Source organism: Onthophagus taurus, chromosome 5 (genome assembly GCF_036711975.1).
Source record: "Onthophagus taurus isolate NC chromosome 5, IU_Otau_3.0, whole genome shotgun sequence".
In the NCBI taxonomy this organism is placed as follows: Eukaryota; Metazoa; Arthropoda; class Insecta; order Coleoptera; family Scarabaeidae; genus Onthophagus; species Onthophagus taurus.
The window spans coordinates 2092352-2110659 of NC_091970.1; the positions used below are offsets into that span (position 1 = coordinate 2092352).

Sequence of the window (18308 nt, forward strand, 5' to 3'; positions counted from 1 at the left end):
CGCTTGTAAATCTAGGGACTTTAAATAAATTAATTTAAATGCGCCATCTATTATTGATTAACGCAACTAGGCGGAATTAGTTGAGTTTCAAACCAAAGAAAAATTATTTGACTAATTTTTAGGTTTAACATCTAAAATTAAAATAAAACATGATTTAAAAAAGTAATTTGTTTTCCCAAAAATACTTAATTCCATATAATTAACTACAAATTAATTAATTAATTATTTCTTTTCCTCTTTTTAGCTGATAACTGCTCCACCAAAACCCTTCCAGATGGATAAACAGTAACTTTTGAATTATTCTTAGTTGATAATTCATCCGAATACACATTACAAGATTTCGCTCTTTTTCCTCTTATTTTTGGCACTTGAATTTCATCAGGATTTTCTGCCAAAAAAAATTTATTAATAATAAAACGTTTATTAACTTATTAAACTTACTCAAAGAAATATAAAGTGGAACAGCCATACTCAAATCCGTTTTTAAATTAACAACCTTAATATTTTCCCACCCCCCAGGAAATTCCTTCGCCAAGGCTTCACAAGCCGTTAAAATATTCTCAAAAATCTCCATAACTTTCATATGACAATGTCCAATTTGAACCGAATAAGAATTTCCATGCCCTTGAATATTTATACTCGTCCTTAACATCGCATATTTCATTTTTTGGGCCATCCCATGTTCCATTCGAATGGGAATTGGTAACCGACGTTTCTTATAAAAGATTTTCCCCAAATGTTTCGAAACATATTTAGATATCTTTCCATCAACAAAAAACACATCGTACGTCGCCAACAATTTTCGTTTCATTTCAAATTCGTTGTATTCCGTTTTGAGTTCGTGTAAAGGTAAGATTTTATTGATTTTCGTTTCAACACCTTTCTCAATAAACAACTTCTCATAATATTCAGCAACTTTTTCATGCTCTTTCTTAATAATTCCATCAACATCGCTTACAATAAAACACACAGTTGAGTCCTCATCATGCAACATGTGCTTCAAAGGAAGCCGAACCGTTCTTGCTGGACAAATTGGGACTTTAAATGATGATAATAATAAGAAAATCGGAGTGTCTAAATCTAATAATTGATTTTCATTCTTTTTTTGTTCCAAAATTTTAAATAAAGCGTGTATTCCGGAGATTATTGATGGTTTATCAAAGTTTAATTGGTTTAATACTTTATTTATGTCTAATTCTTGCGAAATTGGTGATAATTCGGTGGTCTTAACCTCACTTTCTTCATTGTCACTTGACATAACCTCACTTTTTAATTTTTTTAATTTCTTCTCCAATTTTAATTTTTTTTCGAATTTCTTCACTTTATTACCTTCATCTTGCGATCCACCCGGTTTATTCAAACGAACATATTTTCCAGGTTCATTTTCTTCCTGAATTTTTCGCTTTATTTTCAAGCGTTTTTTCTCCGTATTTCGTTCCATTTTCACTAAATTAACGCACTTACCAATACTTTAACGAACAACTAATCTAATCTATTTAATTCTTTTTTCCTTTTTAAACTAAATTAATTGCACGTGTTGTTTTAAAAAAGCCAAACAACGATAAGAAAAGTGAGGTTATGTGTCAGAAAATGGATACGTTCATTAATGCGTGATTCATAACCTCACTTTATTTTAATTATTTATTTATTAAAATGGATCAAAATATAAACGATTAGTAAGAAAACTAAGCAAAAAAGGAATTTTGTAAATGAAAAGTTTATTTTTAGCGCAAAATCGTTAATTGAAGCACATCAAAAACCGATTGTGAGATTAAATATTGGAGGGGTAAAAAGGTTTTTACCTCAAAATGATAATAATGAGCCAATAAATAATAATTTGGAGGTTTTAAAAAGAACGTTAAGCTTCCCTAGAGTCGATAGAAGGTATTTGACACGACCTAATTTCTTCATTTGACATTTTTTTTGTAGAAATCTGAGATCGCAAGGATTATATCTGCCACAAGAACGCCTCATTTTAATCAAAAAATTGCACAATATACAAAACGTGGGGTTTCGAAACAAATCTGGGATGTATTTCAACTTGGAAGAAGCTTTGTACTTTTTAGAAACTGTAAATTAATAACTACTAATTAGTTATATTAATTTTTTTAAATTTATTTTTTAGAATCGATTAGAAGTTTTTTGGAACAACACTCCGATTAGTATCCAACAAGCTTATTATTTATTCATAGATGATTTATTAACATTAGATAAATACAAAGTTTACAAAAAATTTATGACTCACAGCTTTCAAGTGGCACGATTTAAAGAACATGAAGAACCCCCTTTAAAAAAACCTAAATTAATCGATCAAAATGAAGAAAAAAACGAAAAAATGATAGAAATTTTTAGACAATTAAAAGAAAAAGCTCCAAAACAAGTTGAAAATGTCAATGTTCAACAAATCCCAGTTTATTCTTGTATTAATCCGAGACAAACTGATTTAGACAACAAATATAACGTGCATATAGTGTAAGGAGTAAGTTTTATCTCTTCGTGATTAAGATTTCTTATCCTTTTAGTAACCAAGAAATGGACCCCAAAATAGGTTTTTACGCGGAAAATGTCCCAAATTTATTTGCAATAACAACAAACGACGATATTCCTTTATATAGAATAAGTAAAGTGTCTTTACCATGTTTATTTTAATAAAATAAAGATTAATTTTAATTATTTAAAAACAAATCTGAAGTTGGCTCATTAAAACATAACCTCACTAAAAAAAAAACATGATTTTGATTTAAAAAATGTTATTTAAATAACATTATTAATAATTAAGCGACGATGTTCCTTTATATAGAGTAAATAAAGTGTTTTTACCATGTTTGTTTTAATAAAACTAAAAATAAATTTAATTATTTAAAAACAAACTTGAAGTTGGCTCATTAAAACATAACCTCAAAAATAACTCTAATCTCACTAAAAAGAAAAACACGATTTTGATTTAAAAAATGTTATTTTTATCGTTTTTGCGATAAATCGTGCTTCATATACTAAAAAGGTTTAAGCGCAAAGATTTGCATTGGGTAAATATTAACTAATTATTTATTTATTTATTAATCCTTTTAGTAACCAAGAGATCGACCCCAAAATAAGTTTTTACACGGAAAATGTCCCAAATTTATTTGCAATAACAATAAACGACGATATTCCTTTATATAGAATAAGTAAAGTGTTTTTACCATGTTTATTTTAATAAAATAAAAATTAATTTCAATTATTTAAAAACAAACTTGAAGTTAGATATTAAAGCATAACCTCACTAACGAAAAACATGATTTTGATTTAAAAAATGTTATTTAAATAACATTATTAATAATTAAGCGACGATATTCCTTTATATAGAGTAAATAAAGTGTTTTTACCATGTTTATTTTAATAAAATAAAAATTAATTATTTAAAAACAAACTTGAAGTTGGCTCATTAAAACATAACCTCACTAAAAAGAAAAACGCGATTTTGATTTAAAAAATGTAATTTTTTTCGTTTTCGCGAAAAATCTCGTTTCATATACTCAAAAGGATTAAACGCAAAGATTCGCATCCTTTATATAGAATAAGTAAAGTGTCTTTACATGTTTATTTTAATAAATTTAATTATTTAGAAACAAACTTGAAGTTGGCTCCTTAAAAGATAACCTCAAAAATAAATCTAACCTCACTAAAAAAAACACGATTTTGATTAAAAAAAATGTTATTTTTATCGTTTTCGCGACAAATCCCGCTTCATATCCTTAAAAGGTTTAAACATAAAGATTCGCATTGGGTAAATATTAATTTAAAACATAAAAAAATTAATAAATATAACCTAAAATTTTTTTTCTTTTTAGTCGGTGGCTCGTAAAAAGAAATCGCACACCCAAAGAGCCCTCGAACATTTCAACGAATTTTACGAACCGATTTATAAAACAGATTGGGGAGGTATTCGGCAAGGATTACTTACCCGGCAAAAATATGTGGCTTTAATAAACAATTTTTCTGACTCTGAAAGGATTTGTAATGAATTAGAACGAACCGGCGCAATGAATTTGCGGAGATTATTTCATTTAGAAAAGGAATATTTAAGTATTAATAACAAGAAGTTAAACCAAAGTATTAAAACTTTAAAAAATACTAATAATGAGAGTATTAATGAAGATCAAATTGAAAAAATCGATTCAAATCGAATTATAGATGGTGTTAATTCAAATTTGAGCTTAACCGAATTTGTTCCTGCCACAAAAATCAAAGGGATGGAAGATTTTATAACAGAATCAGAACATTATAATTCTTATAACCCCCAAGATTCTTCTATTGTAGAAATTGAAAAACAATACGATTTTAATTTCCCAAATACCTTAAATGTTTATATATACGACACGATGGATAAACAAACATTTAAATCACCCCGAAAAGGCTCAACAGGCGTTTTAGATTATTATTTATTAGATGGAGGTTCTTTACTCCCAATTTTAGCCCTAGATATCCAACCAAACGAAAAAATCCTCGATATGTGCTCCTCCCCCGGTGGAAAAAGCTTAATAATCCTTCAAACTCTTTACCCAAAAACCCTAATTTGCAACGACATCTCAAAATCAAGAATTGACCGAATTTTTAAAGTCATGAAAGAGTATTTGTACGATTTAAACGAAAATTGGTTCGAAACCGGGCGATTAAAAATCCAAAATATGGATGGGAGGGATATTAATGACGAATTTGATAGGGTTTTAGTGGATGTTCCATGTACGACCGATCGGCATTCGGTTAATCAAGAAGATAATAACATTTTTAAACCCGATCGGATTAAAGAACGATTAAAGTTACCTGAATTGCAGTCCGATTTACTTGTGAATGCGTTAAAAATGGTTCGAGTTAATGGAACGGTGGTTTATTCGACTTGTACGTTAAGTCCCATTCAAAACGACGGGGTTGTTCATATGGCGTTAAAAAGGATTTGTGAAGAAACCGATTTAGGGTTTAAAATAATGTAAGTGAAATTATTTTGAGGTTATGTACGTTTTAATTGACGTTTAAATTTTTTTTGATTTATTTTGATTTGAGAAATAAACTTATTAGTTTATTATAAATAATTTTGATCGTTTATACGATATTAACATTATTGTTTATAAAAAATGAATTAATTATTTAAAAAAAAATTAAATTAAATTAATTTTTTTGACGTTGGTAGTAATGAATTAAAAATTGAAATGTCATTGTCAAAATGAAAAAGTGAGGTTAAAATTATTTGAAATAATTTTTTTTAGTGATATGAGACCTGCTTTAATGCAGGTACTTACCTCTTATAAAATGTTTGGATCCTCCTGGAAGTATGGTCACTTGGTTGTTCCAAATCTAAGTCGAAATTTTGGGCCTACTTATTTTTGTAAATTGGAGAGAACGCGGTAGTCTGGAAAAAATCAAAAAGGAAAAACGTTTCGATGATCGAGGATTGATTAAAAAGAAAATATTAAAAAAGTTTTTAAAGGATAACTTTAGATCTTTAAGGATTAACATAAGGATTAAATTTTTCCTATCATACAAAGACTTTTTTATTCAAATAGGCTGAAATTATCTATACATAGTAAATTAATTCATTATATTCTTCTATAATAATATATTTATATATAATTCACAGATTTCATTTCAGTTTAATCTCGTTAATTCTTTTACCATTATATTTATTTATATTTATATATCCACAAGTGAGCAAAATACGCGTTCGCTTACGGTATCCTTAAAAAAATATACACAACTTTCTGCACCGTTTCTTACTAAATTAAAAACAACTAAATTAATTCTACGCGCGCTTACATAGCGAAATAAAGAAACGAAACAGTGAGAAATAGAGAGAAAGATTTGCTACGAAAAATGTACATGAAGAATCAAAAAGAAGAAATGAGAGAGCTAAAGAAATCTACTTTAACGACCAAACAGTTGATTATACAACATTAATTTACCACATAAGATATTTTGTTTTCGTTAAAGCCCCTATTTTAGCGAGACTCAAAACAAATAACTAAAAACCTTTTATTTCGTTCGTTCAAATTCATTATTTAGTAGTTTTTTTGTTAAATTCTTTTGGTTCACTTTCGTTTTAGATGCGAAGAAGAAAAGAAAACATGCAATTTTTTATCTTGTTGAAGCAAAATCTTTTACCTATAACGACAGCAATTAAAGGACTTTTTATTTGGCGGCTTTTTAATCATCTTACAGCGCGTTACGATGCCACACCCACGTCTTCTTCGTATGATCGAATCGATGCGCCAACCATTGTTGCTCCAATAATCTATAACGGTCTCTACTTAAATATAACGGCTTTCCACGTCTATAAAAAAAGATAAATAAATTATTTTATTAAAATATTACTGAATACAGTAAATATAACTAAGATAAAACGGATATTAAATATAATGGACAACATATTTTTAAGTCAATTGTTGAACTGTCATTTTTTTGACATTTAAAGCTATCAACAGCGTTGGTTTCGATAGCAACGAAACAAAAAACAATACAAACAAGCAAATATCGCCAAAAAATACGCCACGATTAATAAAGAAACTTGTATTTGAAACATTTTTCTTTAAAACTACAAATGGCGAAGTTATTGGCTATATTCCAGACATTTGACACACCCTGTATATTATCGATTATACAGGGGGTGTTTCTGTAAGTGGTGGCATAAATTTAATCACTGAAACTAGAGACAAAATGATGACGATTCGTGTTTTTATTAGTTACTAATTTACAAAATTAAAGTTTAAAAAGTTGTAAAATGAAATTAACGAAGAAGTGTTACAAATTTATAGGTTAAAATTTAAGAACGCTCTTTTTTAACTTTTTTGTGGCTTAAAAATCGATAATTTTTTTTTAATCAATGTGAAATGACCCAAAAAACACGTTAAAAATAAAAAGAAAGTGCGGAAAAGTGACTAACACTAGATTAACTTCAATTATAAAACTTCTATTCATGATAACTAACTTCAGGTTTAAAATGCCAACCTCAATTTTGACATATTTGTAATCTTCATTAAAAATTCTTTAAAATGAGTCCAAACATGTTATATTTAATTCCAATATTAATCGAGATATGAGCAACTTCCGCTTTGAAATGTCAACGTCATTTTGACATATTGATAATTTTTATAAAATGTCTTAATATTTGTCACAAAAACAAAAATGTAATTAAAAAAATCAAAAATTAAGGTTGGTATTAATATTTAAAAATTAAATAGCTATCTTCATTGTTGCTAACTTCGGGTTTAAAGTTTTTCATTCTAACTTTTTTTTGTTTTTTGAGATAAGTGGATCATATTTGGACTAATTTTAAATGGTTTTTAATAAACAATACATCATGAAAGAACACCATGAAGTTGTCCATTTGTCTATTATATGATAACTAACTTCAGGTTGAAAATGCCAACCTCAGTTTTGACATATTTGTAATCTTCATTAAAAATCCTTTAAAATTAGTACAAACACGATATATTTATCTTCAATATTAGTGAAGTTATGGTCAACTTCCGGTTAAAAATGTCAACGTCAATGTTGACATATTTGTAATCGTCGTGAAAAATCCTTTAAAATGAGTCCAAACATGATACGTTTAATTCGAATATTACTCGAGATATAAGCAACTTCCGGTTTGAAATGTCAACGTCATTTTGACGTATTGATAATTTCTATAAAATGTCTTAATATTTGTCACAAAAACAAAAAAGTAATAAAAAAAATAAAAAATTAAGGTTGGTATTAATATTTAAGAATTAAATAGCTATCTTCATTGTTGCTAACTTCGGGTTTAAAGTTTTTATTCTAACTTTTTTGTTTTTTGAGATAAGTGCATCATGTTTGGACTCATTTTAAAGGTTTTTTAATGGAGATGACAAATATGTCAAAATTGACGTTGACGTTTCAAACCGGAAGTGATTGCATTTCCATTAATATTAAAGTTAAATATGTCGAGTTTGGACTCATTTTAAAGGATTTTTTATGAAATTGACAAATATGTCAAAATTAAAAGTTGAAAGTTCGAACTTTAAAGGTTATTTTGTGAAAATTGCGAATATAATAAAAATAAAGGTGACATTGACAACTGAAAGTTGAATGAAAAAACCCGAATAGAGAAAGAAAAAAAATATTTTCTACAAAAGTTGTTTAACCCACCACTTTCTATTACGTAAAATTATTTTCACTTATACAGGGTGTTCCATTTAGCCATTTGCCTGAGTGTGATTTCGATCTGCGAAGGCGCTTTAATTAGAACTAAGGCCGTTCTTTGTTGTTGTTTACTGTAATTTTTTTGACATTTAAAGCTATTTCGGCGCCTACTTTGATTGTAATTAGCTGATTTAATACTTTCAAAAAACGCAGTTTTTCTCATTTTTGGTCTTATTTCTTTAAAACCATAAATATTAGTTTCAACATCCTAAATTTTGTTTTAAGCACTGTTGATAGATAATATAAATCCTACTGCCTCAGCAGCATAGCTTCCTCAGCTCCTTTCCCCATATTAATCCATCATATCGAGGTTTTACTGTATATAATTAATTATAGTACTTACTTTAAATCCCGATCTTCTTCTTCAAAATCATCCAAATACAACGACCCCCATAAACAAGCTCTTTGTCCTCTAATAACGATAATATACGTCGATGTAACAACCAAAAAAATTCCAGTTCCAGCTCCGCATTCCAACGAGTGCGCCACAGCCTCACAAACGTTTTGTTGTTTGCAACAATTTTGTTTCAAACAAACGATCGTTCCGCATAATAAACATACGCTTGTCTCGCTTGGTACCGAATGGCATTGAGTGCACGGCCTCTCATGGTAATAAGTAAAAATTTTCTCGTACTCCCTAGGTAAATCTAAAAGCCTCGGCGCGTGCCAACTAATATGTTGATCAATTAGAAATGAGCGAGCTGCAATTTGACTTTTTGCGATAAAAGCTGCGTATTGTGAGCACCAAATTTTTGGGGTTTTTCGATGGATTGGCTCCGGGGCGCCCGAGGACCAATTTAAAGCGACCGCCGCGTTAAAACAACCCCAATCCATACCCTCCGTCACCAGTTCTAAGTAATAAACCAAACGGACGTATTCGGATTGAGGGGCGCGGATGTCGGGAAGCGGTTGGTTGTAGATGTGATGACGTAAAAGTGTGGCTACTCGTAAAAACGGCAAACATAATTTTTGTATTTGTTGTTCGAGGGCAATAACGTTCACTTGGGGTTCTTGAGACGCCGCTCCATCATCAGTAATCGTATACAAATCAGTTTCACCAAGAACCTCATTAATAAGGAGCAAAGCTGCCCCTAATGAGTCAATATGCGACGTTGAAGCTCCTTCGCACGCTTTTAATCGTTCTGGACCGGTTAAACCACATGATATTTGACATACAGCTTGATAATAAAGTAGATTATATACAACTTTTACTATTGTAGTAAAATAAACTAAAATATAAAAATATTGATTAAAAAAATTCAATGATAACAATATTAATATTACCTTGATCGACGTGGAGTGGTAACAACAGAACAAACTGTAAAAGTAAAGCGATGGGATCGCGTAATAACAAAGGAACTTCTCGGTCCACGGCCGCTAAAGCATTCGTGGGTGTCGCAGGGTAACCGGATAATTGTTGCAGATTCATCCATGCTGGCCACAAGGCTAAAACTCGTGCGTGTAAAGCTAATACGTGTAGTAACGGTACTGAAATTAAGAAAAAAGTATTAAAAATGTTTAAGTCAAAATAAAAAGTGAGGTTAAATTTGAAATAAATTCATTTTATTTTTTTGACGTTGGTAGAAAATTTAATTCTAAGTGTCAAAGTCAAAAAAAAAAGTGAGGTTAAGTTTAATTATTTGAAATAAATTAATTTTATTCTTTTTTCGTACTTATAATTGGAGTTAAAGTTGATTTTTAACTATAAATCGCGTTTGCGACCAATTTAATTCAAAAAATAATCGGGAACGAGCACAATTTTGTTGTAAATTAGCGCATTTCAAAAAAGAACTAGTTAAGGTTATGTTAGATGTTTAAATTAGACGTATTGATACAAGATTATCAAAATTAATGAAATGAGTGAAAATAATAATGAATCAATGTCTATCTATTAATTAATTCAAATTTTAATAATTTTACTTAAAATCGCATTTAATTTATTTTTTTGACGTTGGTAGTTTGGAATCGAAAATTTAATTTTAAAGTGTCATTGTCAAAATAAAAAAGTGAGGTTAAATTCGATTATTGGAAATAAATTAATTTTATTCTTTTTTCGTACTTATAATTGGAGTAAAGACTGATTTTACATTATTTTATTACACTACATGTGCGAAAACAAAAATAAGTGACACGCCAGTTTCATTTTTAAAGTGTACTACAACTATATACACAAATTAGGACCTCAACCGAAACGAAAATAGATATATTCTAGGTTAAATGTGGATAATTAAACGTTATCTTTGAATCTGTTAACGTAATTGGGATTTAATTATGAATGCAATGTAACATAACCTAAATTTGACATTAAAAAATGTTGTGTTTTGTGAACACTCCTCTATGTTGTCGTGGTTATATGTTTTTAGACTCATCATTGGCGCCAGTAATTTCATAAGTGTGCAGACTTTTCTGATCCATGCATGTATGATTTCAACTTGCATGCCAGTTGATGTTTACACATGCCATTTAATTTTACTGGCGCGCCAGTTTGTATTGACGCCACTAAATCCATGCATGTCTAATCTCACTATAACTTCAGTTATAAAATTTCTATTACATGATAACTAACATTCGGTTTAAAATATCAACCTCAATTTTGACATAATTGTAATCTTCATTAAAAATCCTTTAAAATGAGTACAAACACGACATATTTATCTTCAATATTAATGAAATTATGGTCAACTTCCGGTTAAGAATGTCAATTTTGTCATATTTGTAATCGTCGTGAAAAATCCTTTAAAATGAGTACAAACATGATACGTTTAATTCCAATATTACTCGAGATATAAGCAACTTCCGGTTTGAAATGTCAATGTCATTTTGACATATTCTTAATTTTTATAAAATGTCTTAATATTTATCACAAAAACAAAAATATAATAAAAAAAAAATAAAAAATTAAGGTTGGTATTATAAACTGCTATCTTCATTGTTGCTAACTTCGGGTTTAATGTTTTTTTATTCTAACTTTTTTATTTTTTGAGATAAGTGCGTCATCTTTGGACTCATTTTAAAGGGTTTTTAATGAAGATGACAAATAGGTCAAAATTGACGTTGACGTTTCAAACCGGAAGTGATTGTATTTCCATTAATATCAAAGATAAATATGTGAAGTTTGGAGTCATTTTAAAGGATTTTTTATGAAGTTGACAAATATGTCAAAATTAAAAGTTAAAAGTTCGAACTTTTTAGTTTTTTGAGATAAATGCGTCAAGTTTGAACACATTTTAAAGGTTTTTTTAATAAAGAATATATCATGAAGTTGTCCATTTGTTTATTATATGATAACTAACTTTAGGTTTAAAATGTCAACCTCAATTTTGACATATTTTTAATCTTCATTAAAAATTCTTTAAAATGAGTACAAACACGACATATTTATCTTCAATATTAATAAAATTATGGTCAACTTCCGGTTAAGAATGTCAATTTTGACATATTTGTAATCGTCGTGAAAAATCCTTTAAAATGAGTACAAACATGATACGTTTAATTCCAATATTACTCGAGATATAAGCAACTTCCGGTTTGAAATGTCAATGTCATTTTGACATATTCTTAATTTTTATAAAATGTCTTAATATTTATCACAAAACCAAAAATATAATAAAAAAAAATAAAAAATTAAGGTTGGTATTATAAACTGCTATCTTCATTGTTGCTAACTTCGGGTTTAATGTTTTTTTATTCTAACTTTTTTATTTTTTGAGATAAGTGCGTCATCTTTGGACTCATTTTAAAGGGTTTTTAATGAAGATGACAAATAGGTCAAAATTGACGTTGACGTTTCAAACCGGAAGTGATTGTATTTCCATTAATATCAAAGATAAATATGTGAAGTTTGGAGTCATTTTAAAGGATTTTTTATGAAGTTGACAAATATGTCAAAATTAAAAGTTAAAAGTTCGAACTTTTTAGTTTTTTGAGATAAATGCGTCAAGTTTGAACACATTTTAAAGGTTTTTTTAATAAAGAATATATCATGAAGTTGTCCATTTGTTTATTATATGATAACTAACTTTAGGTTTAAAATGTCAACCTCAATTTTGACATATTTTTAATCTTCATTAAAAATTCTTTAAAATGAGTACAAACACGACATATTTATCTTCAATATTAATAAAATTATGGTCAACTTCCGGTTAAGAATGTCAATTTTGACATATTTGTAATCGTCGTGAAATATCCTTTAAAATGAGTACAAACATGATACGTTTAATTCCAATATTACTCGAGATATAAGCAACTTCCGGTTTGAAATGTCAATGTCATTTTGACATATTCTTAAGTTTTATAAAATGTCTTAATATTTATCACAAAAACAAAAATATAATAAAAAAAAAATAAAAAATTAAGGTTGGTATTATAAACTGCTATCTTCATTGTTGCTAACTTCGGGTTTAATGTTTTTTTATTCTAACTTTTTTATTTTTTGAGATAAGTGCGTCATCTTTGGACTCATTTTAAAGGGTTTTTAATGAAGATGACAAATAGGTCAAAATTGACGTTGACGTTTCAAACCGGAAGTGATTGTATTTCCATTAATATCAAAGATAAATATGTGAAGTTTGGAGTCATTTTAAAGGATTTTTTATGAAGTTGACAAATATGTCAAAATTAAAAGTTAAAAGTTCGACCTTTTTAGTTTTTTGAGATAAATGCGTCAAGTTTGGACACATTTTAAAGGTTTTTTTAATAAAGAATATATCATGAAGTTGTCCATTTGTCTATTATATGATAACTAACTTTAGGTTTAAAATGTCAACCTCAATTTTGACATATTTTTAATCTTCATTAAAAATTCTTTAAAATGAGTACAAACACGACATATTTATCTTCAATATTAATGAAATTATGGTCAACTTCCGGTTAAGAATGTCAATTTTGTCATATTTGTAATCGTCGTGAAAAATCCTTTAAAATGAGTACAAACATGATACGTTTAATTCCAATATTACTCGAGATATAAGCAACTTCCGGTTTGAAATGTCAATGTCATTTTGACATATTCTTAATTTTTATAAAATGTCTTAATATTTATCACAAAAACAAAAATATAATAAAAAAAAAATACAAAATTAAGGTTGGTATTATAAACTGCTATCTTCATTGTTGCTAACTTCGGGTTTAATGTTTTTTTATTCTAACTTTTTTATTTTTTGAGATAAGTGCGTCATCTTTGGACTCATTTTAAAGGGTTTTTAATGAAGATGACAAATAGGTCAAAATTGACGTTGACGTTTCAAACCGGAAGTGATTGTATTTCCATTAATATCAAAGATAAATATGTGAAGTTTGGAGTCATTTTAAAGGATTTTTTATGAAGTTGACAAATATGTCAAAATTAAAAGTTAAAAGTTCGACCTTTTTAGTTTTTTGAGATAAATGCGTCAAGTTTGGACACATTTTAAAGGTTTTTTTAATAAAGAATATATCATGAAGTTGTCCATTTGTCTATTATATGATAACTAACTTTAGGTTTAAAATGTCAACCTCAATTTTGACATATTTTTAATCTTCATTAAAAATTCTTTAAAATGAGTACAAACACGACATATTTATCTTCAATATTAATGAAATTATGGTCAACTTCCGGTTAAGAATGTCAATTTTGTCATATTTGTAATCGTCGTGAAAAATCCTTTAAAATGAGTACAAACATGATACGTTTAATTCCAATATTACTCGAGATATAAGCAACTTCCGGTTTGAAATGTCAATGTCATTTTGACATATTCTTAATTTTTATAAAATGTCTTAATATTTATCACAAAAACAAAAATATAATAAAAAAAAAATAAAAAATTAAGGTTGGTATTATAAACTGCTATCTTCATTGTTGCTAACTTCGGGTTTAATGTTTTTTTATTCTAACTTTTTTATTTTTTGAGATAAGTGCGTCATCTTTGGACTCATTTTAAAGGGTTTTTAATGAAGATGACAAATAGGTCAAAATTGACGTTGACGTTTCAAACCGGAAGTGACTGTATCTCCATTAATATCAAAGTTAAATATGCCGAGTTTGGACTCATTTTAAAGGTTATTTTGTGAAGATTACGAATATAATAAAATTAAAGTTGACTCTAGATTCTACTTCTAAAGGTCTATTCTTAGAGAGTTGCGTCTCGCTATGGAAACTATGTTTTGCGAAACGTTTTGCGTCGCGTTTCCACTAAAAACGATAAAATGTCGCTTAGTCAAGTGATGTATAATTAATTCAAATTTTAATAATTTCACACAAAATCGTATTTAATTTTTTTTTTTGAAGTTGGTAGTTTTTTTAATTTAATTTTAAAGTGTCATTGTCAAAATAAAAAGTGAGGTTAAGTTTAATTATTTAAAATAAATTAATTTTACTCTTTTTTTGTACTTATAATGACTAAAATATACTTACTTATGCAATCTCGTTTAGGTAACAAAGGATTCAAAGGTTCACCAGTAGTAACCAAAGTTCCCGATCGTTGAGTCAACGCAATTTCGAGGTTAGTGCGCGCTATCGACGTCACAAATAAAAACAAACTTTGATTGCTACACTGCGGATTTTGTATTTTAAACATCGGCTTGGTTTGCGCATTATTCGTCATGTCCTCCATCGCTCGACTCATCGCCTCGCTCAAATTCGATTTGTTCGGCTTTTGGTGCGTTTCCCCTAAAACGCTGCTCAACTCGTTAATGACTTGTTCCATGCTCGTGGGGCGCGATCGCACCATTTGGGTGCAATCCCCCAATTGTGGGGATAAGGGAAGTACCGAATTCGCTAATTGGCGGCATAACGGGCAGTGATATTCACCTCTAAAATAAAATTTTAGTTATTATAAATTGTTTTTTAAGTTAATAAATTAATTTACTTTTCGGGGGATAAATTTTGTTGTCTTTGTTGCGATCGGAGCGAGTGTAAATAAGATTTTAAACAGTCTAAATGTAAGTGATGTCCGCAAGTTTGGACGTGAACTCCACCTTCCCATCCAACGTTAATTGATAATAACCAAGATTGCTACAAAAAAAAATTTATTGATATAAAATGTTTTTTTTTAAGGTGATTTTTAATTACTGGGTCAAAATGTTGTCCTAATTGTTCCACCCTCCTATCAAATTCGGTTATAAGCGTATCATCTCGTCTTAATCCATCTTTTTCTTCTTCGCAAGTTGGTAAAACGGCCCTTTCGGGGTAACACTGCCTCCTTCTATGTCCAATAATACTAGTAGCTTGCACCAAAACGACTAATCCCATCGGTTTATCCTCTGTACTAGGCGTGCTTTGATTACAAATCACGCAATCATATTCTTGGACGTTTAAGCCACCTTCAGGTTGCCAATCCATTTCTGTCGCGCTCGCTTCTTCCTCCATTTGTTTCTCCATAAATTGTTTCTGTTTCGAGGCAAACTCCGCCATCAATTTTTGTTGGCGCTCTTTCGCCCGCCTTCTTCGTTCCTCGCGAACGCTATCCTCTTTCGTTTCTTGCGGATTCTCCTCACATTCCTCCAATTTCGGCCATAACCTTTCCTTCGTCTCTTGAATAAACCGTTTGCAATCATCGTCCAAATTCCAAATTCGTTTAAGTAACTTCGCAACGTAAAAGGGGCCATCACCGTACATATTTTCGTCGCCCGCCAACGTTTCATCGGTGACATCTTCGGGATGAAAGCTGTCCAACGATCCGGAAAGTTGCGAGTGAAGTTTTAAAAGGAGGGAGATTATGCTTTCGTCGACGCGAACTGTTGGGGGGTTTACGGTGGCGTTTTCAACGTTTTGTCGTCGTCTGTATGGATACGATTTGCGGTGACTAGAAGATGTGGACGGAATTAATTCTTTGCTGGTCGATGAACGGTGGGGCCAATTTTGTGAGGTTCTCCCCACTTCGTTTCCGGCCAAAACGGCTGGTCTTACACTTCTCGTTATTGCTGATACGAACGAAGGTACCGAATGAGAAGCTAAAAAGTGAATTATTAATTAATTAACGAATAACGAGGGATAGAAACTGTGGGAAATATCAGATAGATAGAATTATGAGCAGAAATTAAAAAACGAGGTGTTAAAAATGGTGTTCTGGAATGTAGCGGGGATTACGAATAAGGGAGGAAAGTTCTGGGAATATTTGAAGGGATTTGAGGTGAATTGTCAAAGAAATTAAATTTACAGTTTCCTGTAAATAATAACTAAAAATTAAAAAAAACATATTTCTGATATTTGAAACAAATACATTTGTTGAACTATTTAATTTATATTTGTTTTACACAAAAGTTGGAATAGATTGCATTATTTCACATTTTTTTATTAATATTTAATATTATTATTAAATGACTTAGTGAATTATTGATAGATGGCGCTCATATATATTTATTAATAAAGTCCCTAGTGTCAAGCGGGAAATTTAAAACTATGTCGTTCTGTTGATAACATTACGTCAAATTTACTTTCTTTTTTTCCCGTGGTACTCTGAAGAGTCGAAAGTGCAAAATATTTTTGTAAATAAGTGATGAGATGCAGTGACAAGCTGTCAAACCGCCATTTTAGCTCGAAAACAGGCTTCATGAACCGCGGTACTTTGTAAATCTAGGGACTTTATTTTTTAAAGTCCCTAGATTTACAAAGTACCGCACGGTTTATGGAATTTATGAAGATTTGACAGCTTGTCACCACTTATTTACAAAAATAATGCCGTCTAGTTGCCTTTGGAGTTGCAAAAATAGCAGTAAGAAGGGTTTTCGACTCTTCAGAGTACCACGAGAAAAAAAATAAAGGAAATTTTGCGTAATTTTATCAACAGAACGACATAGCTTTAAATTTCCCGCTTGATTTTCGAGTCAAAATGGCGGCAAACCGGGCTAGTTTTATAATCTAGGGACTTTATTTAAATAAACAAAGCAACATTTGTTTGTATTAAAAAATTTTCTGAAGTGTCAAATAAAAAATCCCGTTTTTTAAGATGGATTACGAAAAGTTTAACTTGTTAGAATGTTACATATTAGAAAATAAAATTTCTTTTTGTACCGTAATTTACAGGAAACTGTAAATTTAATTTCTTTAAAAATAATAAAGCCAACACTAAGTGTTAAGCTGTAGGGTTGTTAATCGAAAGTTGGAATGAATTTTAAATGAATCTTTGTCATAAATATTTTTGACGTTTAAATGTCAGTGGTTTCTTACCATTATTATTGTTTTATTTAAAATTTTTAAACTAAATTAAATTTTGAAGCAACAAAAATTAATTTGAAAATCAATAATAATAGTAAGAAGAATACTTTGAAAGTTTGTTGCAGTCATTCAGATCCATCCTGTATACAGCGTGTCCCAGGATAGATGTTACAAGAGGTATAATGACTTAAAATGAATCAAAAACTATTTTTAGTTTAGGTAAAGTAGTTGTTCTTGATACAGAAAAATTTTATTAAGAAAAAAAAATGAAAATATACTTAAAATTCTCTCCACACCAAGCAGAGCTTAATTATACCTGTTGTAACATCTATCCTGGAACAAACTGTATATTAGAATGTATTAAAGGGAAAATTGTAAATATTAAAAAACAATTTTAGTTAATTAGTTATTTTTTACCGGTGGAAGGGGCTCCAACGACGCTTCGTTCCCCCGGGACTGCAACTTGCATATTTTCCGCAGCGCCGGATGTTGAAGTTGAAGGTGGGGGTAAAGCTAATACTTGACTTTGAGTTGAACTCCCCGGTGTAGAAGCGACGTCTTCTAAGTTACTACTCGGTGGCATAAGCACCATTAAGTTACTACTACTTGGGGTGTGGCTCCATTCAGCTTCCTCCAACATTAAAACGTTTCCATGGGGTTCCGCCATGACTTCGTCGCTCATTTCAGCGTCGGGTTCGGAACCCCCATCCCATTCTAAATCACCTAAAATCGCTTAATTAATAAAAAAAAATCTTTTTTTTTAAACGTACTATCAGAACTGTAATTTAACGGGGTTACTTCCGGTTCGGGGGTTAAAATAACCCTCTCAATCACGGTTCTTAAATTTTCGGATAACGAATCGGAAACGAACCAATTCGCAACGTCCATATCGTTCATTTGGCGTTGAGGTTGAAGCCCGCTCGTACACATTTTCGACGACTACAAATAAAAAATTAATCAAAACTAAAAAATTTTT

The 18308-nt window shown here is 29.8% G+C and overlaps 4 protein-coding genes and 1 long non-coding RNA gene across 5 annotated transcripts in view; 3 read left to right on the top strand and 2 right to left on the bottom strand.

Moving 5' to 3' along the window:
- Positions 1–150: 150 nt before the first annotated feature.
- LOC111419394 (ribosomal L1 domain-containing protein 1) lies at positions 151–1593 on the bottom strand. Its single transcript, XM_023052190.2, has 2 exons — positions 442–1593; positions 151–388 (listed from the first exon to the last, which is right to left on the bottom strand). The coding sequence occupies exons 1-2, from the start codon at positions 1439–1441 to the stop codon at positions 219–221; spliced, it is 1170 nt and encodes a 389-aa protein (XP_022907958.2). The 5' UTR covers positions 1442–1593; the 3' UTR covers positions 151–218.
- Positions 1570–2685, top strand: LOC111419395 (tRNA splicing endonuclease subunit 54). Its single transcript, XM_023052191.2, has 5 exons — positions 1570–1676; positions 1729–1884; positions 1930–2071; positions 2126–2472; positions 2523–2685. The coding sequence occupies exons 1-5, from the start codon at positions 1654–1656 to the stop codon at positions 2647–2649; spliced, it is 795 nt and encodes a 264-aa protein (XP_022907959.2). The 5' UTR covers positions 1570–1653; the 3' UTR covers positions 2650–2685.
- Positions 2686–2890: 205 nt separating this feature from the next.
- On the top strand, positions 2891–3409 carry LOC139429827 (uncharacterized). The gene is made up of 2 exons (XR_011640388.1): positions 2891–3001; positions 3070–3409. It is a non-coding gene; the product is annotated as an uncharacterized lncRNA (long non-coding RNA).
- A 63-nt stretch (positions 3410–3472) lies between these two features.
- Positions 3473–5611, top strand: LOC111419393 (5-methylcytosine rRNA methyltransferase l(2)10685). The gene is made up of 3 exons (XM_023052189.2): positions 3473–3766; positions 3831–4966; positions 5244–5611. The coding sequence occupies exons 1-3, from the start codon at positions 3692–3694 to the stop codon at positions 5383–5385; spliced, it is 1353 nt and encodes a 450-aa protein (XP_022907957.2). The 5' UTR covers positions 3473–3691; the 3' UTR covers positions 5386–5611.
- Positions 5612–6146: 535 nt separating this feature from the next.
- Positions 6147–18308, bottom strand: part of LOC111419389 (Ubr3 ubiquitin ligase) — a 28737-nt gene continuing 16575 nt past the window's right edge. The window contains exons 7-14 of the mRNA XM_023052183.2: positions 18103–18271; positions 17750–18055; positions 15248–16128; positions 15045–15190; positions 14591–14988; positions 9481–9684; positions 8540–9425; positions 6147–6304 (exon numbers count right to left, since the gene is read on the bottom strand). Coding sequence (XP_022907951.1) covers positions 6187–6304; positions 8540–9425; positions 9481–9684; positions 14591–14988; positions 15045–15190; positions 15248–16128; positions 17750–18055; positions 18103–18271 — 3108 coding nt within the window. The 3' untranslated portion in view covers positions 6147–6186. The remainder of the gene's footprint in view (positions 6305–8539; positions 9426–9480; positions 9685–14590; positions 14989–15044; positions 15191–15247; positions 16129–17749; positions 18056–18102; positions 18272–18308) is intronic.

What these genes read in the sequence shown, in the direction of transcription:
- LOC111419393 (XM_023052189.2), top strand. Translation starts at nt 3,692, where the DNA reads ATGTTATTTTTATCGTTTTCGCGACAAATCCCGCTTCATATCCTTAAA. An exon ending in AACATAAAGATTCGCATTGG is followed by an intron (nt 3,767 to 3,830) that starts GTAAATATTAAT and finishes TTTTCTTTTTAG; the next exon opens with TCGGTGGCTCGTAAAAAGAA. An exon ending in GATTTAGGGTTTAAAATAAT is followed by an intron (nt 4,967 to 5,243) that starts GTAAGTGAAATT and finishes AATTTTTTTTAG; the next exon opens with TGATATGAGACCTGCTTTAA.
- LOC111419394 (XM_023052190.2), bottom strand. Translation starts at nt 1,441, where the DNA reads ATGGAACGAAATACGGAGAAAAAACGCTTGAAAATAAAGCGAAAAATT. An exon ending in TCCACTTTATATTTCTTTGA is followed by an intron (nt 389 to 441) that starts GTAAGTTTAATA and finishes TTTTTTTGGCAG; the next exon opens with AAAATCCTGATGAAATTCAA.
- LOC111419395 (XM_023052191.2), top strand. Translation starts at nt 1,654, where the DNA reads ATGGATCAAAATATAAACGATTA. An exon ending in GATCAAAATATAAACGATTA is followed by an intron (nt 1,677 to 1,728) that starts GTAAGAAAACTA and finishes GTTTATTTTTAG; the next exon opens with CGCAAAATCGTTAATTGAAG. An exon ending in CTTTGTACTTTTTAGAAACT is followed by an intron (nt 2,072 to 2,125) that starts GTAAATTAATAA and finishes TTTATTTTTTAG; the next exon opens with AATCGATTAGAAGTTTTTTG.